At 42.7% G+C, this 9,485-nt stretch overlaps 1 protein-coding gene and 1 pseudogene across 1 annotated transcript; one reads left to right on the top strand and one right to left on the bottom strand.

The window, feature by feature from the left end:
- Positions 1-3,822: 3,822 nt before the first annotated feature.
- LOC111553731 lies at positions 3,823-4,780 on the bottom strand (annotated as a pseudogene).
- A 3,210-nt stretch (positions 4,781-7,990) lies between these two features.
- On the top strand, positions 7,991-8,720 carry LOC113219698 (dnaJ homolog subfamily B member 3). The gene has a single exon (XM_026446884.2). It carries the CDS (start codon positions 8,046-8,048, stop codon positions 8,718-8,720), a length of 675 nt encoding a protein of 224 aa, XP_026302669.1. The 5' UTR covers positions 7,991-8,045.
- The last annotated feature ends 765 nt before the right edge of the window (positions 8,721-9,485 follow it).

Genomic DNA, 9,485 nt, shown 5'->3' with positions numbered 1-9,485 from the left:
CAGCTGCCCAAGGCACCAGCTTCCAGGGTCTGGAGATGAGGAGGGGTCTGGGCTGCACAGATAGACTTGGAGCCATCTGAATATGTGGTGGTTGAAGCCATGGGTGTCAGTGAGGTCACCCCAGCAAAGTCCAGAGACAGAAAAAGGCATCCCGAAAGCCTGACCTGTGTGGTCTTGTTCGCCTCTGCCAATCTCACAGACCTAAACATACGAATTGGAACTCTTTCATGTTAAGAGAACATAGAAACTAATCTTCACATCTTGGGGTGGACAAAGTTTCATTAGGGTACAAAAAGTACAAACAATAAAAACTTTGCTAGAATGTACCTCATCAAAATCTAGAACTTTTGCTCTTTGAAAGGTATTTTTTTTTTATAGATGAAAAAAAAGGAAGAAAAGGAGAAAAGGAGATAATTGAATGGTAAGCTGATAGCTCTGAAGGCTGGAGAATAGAACTCTATGGAGTACAGGAACAAAAATTAAATTTAAATGGCCATATAGAGGAAAATCTCCTAGCTTTGAATAAGATGTGGGTTTCACTTTAAGCTTAGTGTCTGTGGTAGTCAGAATTACAGCCCCACGAAAGTATCTACATTGTAGTTCCTCAAATCTGGGAATATATTCCATTACAGGTGGAAGAGACTTCACAGATACGATTAAATTAAGGGTTTTGAGTTGGGGAGATCATCCTGGATGTCTGGGTGGGACAATGTAATCACAAGGGCTCTTACAAGTGAAAGAGACAGGTGCAAGAGTGGGAGACTTGAAGATGCTGCACTGTGTCTCCATGGAAATGGAAAAGTGCCATGGAATTCCAAAATTAAGAAGGAAAAAGGAAATTTCTGTTAAACGATTGAGCTTACACTCAATGGAAAGAATAAAATTAAGAACAGACAGAATTAGAATGCTGACATCAAAGAAACTATCAGATTGAAACCATTCTGGGTTTTTTTGTATTTTAAATAAATAAATTTAAAAACCATAGGAGCTGAAACTCCTGAGCTCAATGATTCTCCCACCTGAGCCTCCCAAGTAGCTGGGACCACAGGTGCATTCCATTGCACCTAACTTTTCATATTGGAGTTTAAAAAACTGTTTTCTAAAATTTTAAAACACGATTTTCACATGCCAAAGAAATTTCCATTTTTTTGAGACAGGGCCTGGCTCTGTCACCCAGGCTGGAGTTAGGTGGTGTGAACACATGGCACACTGCAGTCTCCATCTCCTGGTATCAAGTGATCCTCCTGCCTCAGCCTCCCGAGTAGCTGGGACTACAGGCCTGCACCATCACAACTAGATAATGTTTTGATTTTTTGTAGAGATGGAGTCTCAGCATGTTGCCCAGGCTGCTCTCAGACTCCTGGGCTCAAACAATCCTCTTGCCTCAGTCTCCCAAAGGGCTGAAATTACAGGTGTGAGCCACCCACCTGCACACAAATTATTTTCAAATTAAAAGAGATGGGGAATTTTAAAAATAATGTAGGGGTAGCAATACTGATATCAGATAAAATGTATTTTAAGAATTATCATCTAATGATAACAGCAAACTATGTGAAGACAATACAAGTCTCAAACCTACATGCACCAATCTAATCACTATGTATAAAGCAAAAACTATTCAAGAACCAAAATATAACTGGAGCAGAACTTGTTATGTAAGGGGATTTTTAAAAAGACATCCTTCCCAGAATTGGGAAGGTTTAGTAGAGGGATTTTAAAAGATAGAAAAATTGCCCAGTGCGGTGATGGCTCACACCTGTAATCCCAGCACTTTGGAAAGCCAAGGCTAGTGAATCACTTGAGGTCAGGCATTTGAGACCAACCTGGCCAACATGATGAAACTCCATCTCCAGAAAAATGCAAAAAAAAAATTAGCTGGGCATGGTGGCATGCACCTCTAGTCCCAGCCACTTGGGAGACTGGGGCAGGAGAATCAGTTCAACCCAGGAGGTGGAGGTTGCAATGAGCCGAGATCCCACCACTGCCCTCCAGCCTGGGAAACAGAGCGAGACTCATTCTCCAAAGAAAAAAAAAAAAAAAAGAAAGAAAGAAAAAGAAAAGAAGAGAAAAATTGAAAAGACAGAATTTTAGTTGTGTCCATGGAACATTTATAAACATTGACCATATTGTTGTCACTAACTGCATAGGACAACTGAGCACTTGAAATGTGGCTATTCCAAATGGAGATATGCTGTAAGTGTCAGATATATGCTAGAGTTTGAAGACTTAACAGGAAAAAAAATCTATGAAAGATAGCTAAGTCATAATCTCATATTGAATACATGTTGAAAGAATAAGATTTGGGATAAATCTGGTTTAATAAAATGCATTTTAAAATTAATTTCAGTGGTTTATTTTTTGCTGGTTTCTAACACGCCCACTAGAAAAGTTTAAATTATGTATGTGGCTTACATTATATTTCTATTGGACAATTCTGTATTAGACCATCAAGTAAGCTATTAAGAATTTCTTAAGTAGTGTCTTCATAAGAAACGTTTTCTTATTATAATGCAAAATAACTAGAAAAAATAAGAGGGAGATGACTACAAAAAATATTCTATCAGAATTAGGAAACAGACTTATAGACAGTCATTGCATCAAAGGAGAAATTTTAAAACTGATATTCAAATTCTCTAAAAGCAGTGAAAAGAACAGCAATTTTTACCAAAACCTGAGGGACACAGAAAAAGTTTTACTTAGAGCCCTCAATGCTTCATTAAGAAAAATCAAATGTAAAGAAATGTAACATTCCTCTAACGAAGTTAGAAAAGCAGCTACAAAATCAGCCAAAAGAAACAAGGATGAAATCATCAAGGCAAAAATAAGCTGCAATTAATGAGACAGAAAATGAAACCGTAAAAAGAATATACAAATTCCACAATTATTTCTTTGAGAAGACCAGTCAAATAATTCAACCTACCATAAACTTTAAATCAAGGAGAAAGAGAGGGAGAAAAAACATAAGATTTCAACTATGGTCTTGTATATTTGCAGAAAAATTTCAAATCTAAGGGTCAACCAAACCAAGCAAGTAAGGGTGACAAAATAACAAAGGAGATTGACGTAATAAAAATGATAACGGCATGCCTATCACAGATAACACATGATAAAGATTTTGGTGTAAATGATCTCTCATGCACTTAGTAAATTGGCATGAACACTGCAAAGGTCTCCAGGTGAAACACCTTGTTCTGCAGGAGTCTTTTAAACTCTAGTAACGACTATGATAGTTCTTCCTCTAAGAGGCCTAAGGTGATCTGTGAAAATTCTTCTTTATTCACTTGACCCAGAAACACCACAAAATCATGCAAATCAAGGGGTTTCAGTTTTCCTGTTCACTTAAAGGACATTCATGAAACTCCCCAGGCCATCAAGTATATGCATATACAAAGAGCCACCAAGTGTCTGAAAGTTGTCACTTTATGGAAGCAGTGTGTACCATTTCGATGTTGCAATGGAGAGGCTGGCAAGAGTGCCCAGGACCGAACAGTGGGGCTGGACACAGGGTCGGTGGCCCAAATAGGGTGCTGGATTTTAGATGCACATGCTTCACAATGCAAAGAATAATGCTGAATGTAAGGGTTTAGGTGTAGATTCTCCCATCATTAAGCATACACAAGTAAACAAAGCATCCAAATGAGCCATGGGTCTTGCAGAGCTCATTATCAGATTAACCCTTACGTGACCCCCCACTGCCATATCAAGATGATTTTTACTGATAAGGAACAAATTGTTCCTAAACCTGAGGATGAGGTTGCATAGGAGAAAAAGATATCCTAGAAGAAAATAAAGGAAAAAAATACCTATGGCACCAGAATAAATTCAGCATAAAGTAAATGCAATTGTAGGTAAACATGTTTTAAAAAAGTGTTTTGTCTGGAACACTGATGGGATGAAGGCACCAATACAGACCTGAGATAGTGGCATCCTGTTGGCACAGTTGATGCCCCCAATGAAGACCATGTTAAGCATGATCAGCCTGGGGTAGCCCATCACAAAGTCCCCTCGGAGCAGCCACATGGATGCATGACTGAGAAGATTCGCCGCTGACACTTGTCTCTGAAAAAGCTCAGAGGCAAGGCTTGCATAAAGAGCAGAAACAGCATGGCAAATGTAGGACAGGGCCAGAGGGCACAGCATGTTCTTGACTCTTTGCAGGAATGTCATGTAGTGTGAATTGGCTGTTAATAACTTAAGAATACAGGAGGAAGGATTTGGACACTGTGTGCCCTTAAAGTCTAAGTCACATGGAATGTTCCTGAACAAAAAACACAACGGGAATTGACAGGTACTTAGCCAGCACCATCCCGCAGACAGAAATGGGGTCTGTTAAAACCACATCAAAGGAAGTAGCGTTCAGGTGCCTCATTAGGGCTTCATTATGCGGTACCTCCACACAAGACCTATGAAAGACCAAAGACATATTGTTCATAATTGCCGTATTTCCAGAAAATGTCTTCAGAAGATGTTCTGTTTCAAAGAACCATTGAGTGCGGCCCAGCAAAAAGCGATCAAATTCATCCTGGATCCATGGAATGGCATAGGCTGTCAGGGTGAAAAAGTTCTCTTCTTTGATGTGCATTTTCACTTCCGGGGTGAGGACCACCGCCCGGTGGCCTCTGGCATGGAGCTCCCGCACGGCCTCCCGCATGCTAAGCCAGTGGCTGCCATCAGCGGGCACCACCAGCACCTTCCCACTCTCAGCCCAGGGCTGGACACTGAGGAGGAGCAGCAGTCCTCTGGCCAGCCGTGGCAGGGGAACTTGGGATCCTGTGGCCATCTGAGCAGAAGCCATCAACAGCTGACTGTCCACCCCATGCTGTGCCTCCTACATTTGTTTTCTTCATCTTAATTACCTTGTCACTGAGCCACATAGCAAACCAACATGTAATTAGAAGACAGAGTGCCCTCCGCCAGTTACTTAGTACCCATTAATCTATCATTGCCTTTCATTATGGGCCCCACCTTGGGAAAGACCGATCACTCCTATCTTGAAAAACTCATCTGACCCTGCACTCGCTCTGGGGAACATCCAAGTTCAAGCTCTTGTTTCTCATCCAATTCTCAAAAAAAGCCTGTGGTAACCCATTTAACGTCACAGCCTCCTACTTCTCTGTTAACCACGTTTATCAGGCTGCAGCTGAGGTCTGAGAGGTCACCAACAGTGGTAGGCAACAGTAGGCAATCCACATTCACTCTCGTGAATAACAACAGAGAACCACTACTAAGCAATCCAATAAATCTCTGTTCTGGAACCAAAGTAGAACCCATTGCTAATTTCTTCATCCACCAAATATTTATGGAAGGTGTGAGCCCTACTGTATGCCAGTCACTATGCTAGGAACTAGGGCCAGAAAGCCAAGTTAGAAATGGTCCTTGCCTGAAAGGAGGGGTCAGGTGGATGGAGACAAATTCATGACCAGGCAATTACAGGACATGGTGCTCTGGGGGCTGAGAAATCACACAGCAGGGCAGCAATGTGATGGTCTTACTTTGAGGGCTACTAAAGAGTGACATGTCCATGGAAAGTGTTTCTGTAACCCTTTGGAAGGTACTTTCTTTTTAAGCTGAAGACCTAAGTTAATAGATCACCACTTGACACACTCCCAACTCCTTTCCTCAAATCAGAATGATGGGGCTTGTTACTAAAGGAGCAACATAAACATGTCCATTGCCCTGTAGATTATCTACAGGACCCTCCAGGGAAACAAAGCCACCTTCCTTGAATCCCCACAGCATTTTGTTCTGCTCTGCCTTACATCTTTTAGCAGTTTGCATATCTGTCCTTGCTATTAGACTATAGCTATATCCTATGCATCTATTCCTTACAGGCAAGATTTTGGCTTTGGAATCATGCCGTCACTCAGGTGCCAGTACATGGTTTTGGAGACAGTAAGCACTCTGGACATGCTTCTGTATACAGGTGACTTTCCTTCTTTTTTCGTTCTAGACCCTGTATCCAAGATAGCAAGTAAGTGCTGAATCTGGATGTTTCTACCACTGTCTCTCAGACCCAGCTGCCATGGTCCTGTTTCAGGGCCCCAGTCCCCCAGTTCCCCAACCCCCAGCTGTCCCTTCTGAATCACTGCATCGGCTGCCAACTGAAAAACCCTACGTCGCCACCACTTCTAGAACCTTGATCAACAGCTTCCTGGACACAGAAGAAAATTCAGACTCCTCTGCCTTGCTCTCAAAACTCTGGGATAGACCCCAGTCCCCCTGTCCAAGCTCATTCCTCCTCTCTAGCTCTTCTGCTTGCCCCCTCCCTCTGCCTCTTATCCTCCGGCCATTCTGGATCACTTGTTGTCCCCCAAACTTGCTTTGATGTTCCCAAATTGCTTTGTTCACACTGAACTCTACCCTCAGCCACCTTTCTATGACTGTTCATTGCGTGCTTACTAAGTGCCAAGTCCAGGATTCAGATTATGTCACTAGAAGTTATATAAACTCAGAAGTTTGTTCTGGTGAGATAACACACCCTCATTAGCCCTAATACCCTTTATGAACTCTTAGAATGTTCTTCGGTTAATCATTTTCCCTTTAGAACTGAGTGACCTTTACTAGTGTAATGCCTCACAATTTATCAAAGCAAAGAATCCAATGTCAAAAAGAGAATAAGGCGGAGAAGAGAACTCAGATCTCAAAAAAATACCCCTCAAAATTCATGGTCATGACATAGCAGTTCTAGTGGAAATAATCACTGCATCCCAAGTTTATAGCAGGGCAGTGTATGGCTTCGATATAGTAACTAGTGCTGTATTTCCTTTTGTCTGAGAGGATCTCTCTGGTATTTGTTTTAGCAGTCAAGAAAAGTGAATAACACACACAGTTGACCCTCCATATACTTGGGCTTCACATCTGCATATTCAGTCAACAGCAGATTGAAAATATTTGGGGGGAAGAGAAAAAATAATACAAACAATACAAATAAAAAACCAATACTGTAAAACAACTTTTTACATAGCATTTACATTTATTATGTAAAAGTAATCAAGAGATGATTACAGGTTTAAAGGAGGATATGGGTAGGTTATGTACAAATACTGTGCCATTTTATAAAAGGAGCTTGAGCATCTAGATTTTGGTATGAGGAGGAGGGTTGTCCTAAACTAATCCCTTCAGAATACCAGGGACTACTGTACTAGACTAGCAGGTCTCAAAGAATGAGCCAGAAATCCTAGGGATCCCCAAGAATTTTTCAGGAGAATTTTGCAAAGTCAAAACTATTTCCATAATAATGCTACTTGATTTTTTCACTGTCATTCTCTCACAAGTGTACAGTGGAGTTTTCCAGAAGCTACATGGGTGATGTGTAACATCACAATAGATTGAATGCAGACGCTGACATGAGAATCCATCTATTAAGCCAAGTACTAAAGCGAGATGCAAAAAATGTGAAACAATGCCACTCTTCTCACTACATTTTGTCTGAAAAAAGTTAAATAAAAATAAGATTTGATAGTGTGTCATGGGTTTCTTATTAAATTGCCCAATGAATATGTCTTTTAAATTCTGTTTTAATCTCTAACGCAGTACATACATGATAGGTATAATCCACATGAACTACAGCAAACGGGTACCAGGGCTAGAACGTTAGAGAACTGCAGTCCTAAACAACAGGATGTCTTCAGCCCCGATCAGACTAAACTCACTCCCACCACCCTCTTCCCTCCTGTGGCCGAGGAAAAAGACTGATATAAAGCCGACTTTAAGAAAAACAGTTCTTCAGGCAGCTAAAGTCAACCCCTTTTCTTTCCGGCAACCTTATTCCCACCCTATTTGGAGACAGCGGATGGGCGGGGGCCGGAGTGGGTGGGGCCTGGTCGTGGAGCATCACAGAGCCTCACAGAGAGCAGGACCAGTCCCAGGAGCACTGCATCCTGGGATGCGAGGCGCTCATGGGCCTCGACCAATGAGATGTGGCTGCGTCATAAGGGGCGTCCCTCCAAGCGACCCAGGTCTCCAACCACTCGGGCCCCCGCCCGGGGCTGGCAGCTGTCCCGCTCACTGCGCCAGTGCCCCGCGGGCCGTTCTGGCCGTCCAGCATGGTGGACTACTATGAGGTGCTGGGCGTGCCCCGGCAGGCCTCGACCGAGGCCATCAAGAAGGCTTACCGCAAGCTGGCGCTCAAGTGGCACCCCGACAAAAACCCCGAGAACAAGGAGGAAGCAGAAAGGAGATTCAAGCAGGTGGCCGAGGCCTACGAGGTGTTGTCGGACGCCAAGAAACGCGACGTCTACGACCGCTATGACGAGGCGGGGGCGGAGCGTGGCTGCGCAGTCGGCAGGCCTTTCGAGGACCCCTTCGAGTACATCTTCAGCTTCCGCGACCCGGCCGAGGTCTTCAGGGAGTTCTTCGGTGGCCAGGACCCATTCTCCTTTGACTTCTTCGGAAACCCGCTGGAAAATATTTTTGGTGGTCGGAGGAACTCCCGGGGAAGCAGAAGCAGAGGGTCTGCACCGCTTTTCTCTACCTTCAGTGAATTTCCAGCTTTTGGGGGTGGATTTTCTTCTTTTGATACAGGATTTAGTTCCTTTGGCTCCCTGGGAAGTGGGGGCCTTTCTTCCTTCTGCATGTCCTATGGTAGTGATGGGACAGGCAGCTTCAAGTCCATGTTGACTTCCACTGAAATAGTTGATGGCAAAAAAACCACCACCAAGAGAATCATTGAGAATGGCCAAGAAAGGGTGCAAGTGGAGGAAGATGGACAGTTGAGTTAAAGTCCTTCATAATGAATGGCATAGAGCAGTTGCTCCGCATTGACACCGGGTAATCGCAGTCCACATTTGACTTAGAGCACATCTGGAGGAATAGCGGACTTTTTTTAGAATTGAAAGTGAAGTTTACTTTCAGAAAAACTGTACCCAAGAATTTATAAACGCTTTATGCCAACGCCTATTATTATTGTTGGGACTACACGGATAGTACGTCTTGTCTTTCAATCGTCGTAAATATCTGTATGCACTTTGCTATTTATTAAACTTAAGCCTGAGGCTGACAATGTTTATTTCCTAGTGCTAGGATAGAATGTTCAGCTCAGCACTTTGAGCCTTACCTTTTTCCGTTGGGAAAATGTGAACCAGGTGGTTTGCTCTAAACCATTTGACTTCAATTTTTTTGTTTGTAGTAGTGAAATCTATGAATATATTAATACTTCTGAATTAATTTAATGATGGCTTTTAGTTGCACATAAATGCTGGTGATGTAGGAAAGGTTGACCATTATCTAGATAAAAGGTTAAACCCAGACCTTTTTTTTATTATTATTATACTTTAAGTTCTAGGGTATATGTGCATAACATGCAGGTTTGTTACATATGTATACTTGTGCCATGTTGGTGTGCTGCACCTATCAACTCATCAGCACCCATCAATTCGTCATTTATATCAGGTATAACTCCCAATGCAATCCCTTCCCCCTCCCCCCTCCCCATGATAGGCCCCGATGTGTGATGTTCCCCTTCCCGAGTCCAAGTGATCTCATTG

The sequence above is a fragment of the Piliocolobus tephrosceles genome, chromosome 11 (genome assembly GCF_002776525.5).
Source record: "Piliocolobus tephrosceles isolate RC106 chromosome 11, ASM277652v3, whole genome shotgun sequence".
Lineage (NCBI taxonomy): Eukaryota > Metazoa > Chordata > Mammalia > Primates > Cercopithecidae > Piliocolobus > Piliocolobus tephrosceles.
This window is presented reverse-complemented; position numbering and strand designations above follow the sequence as displayed.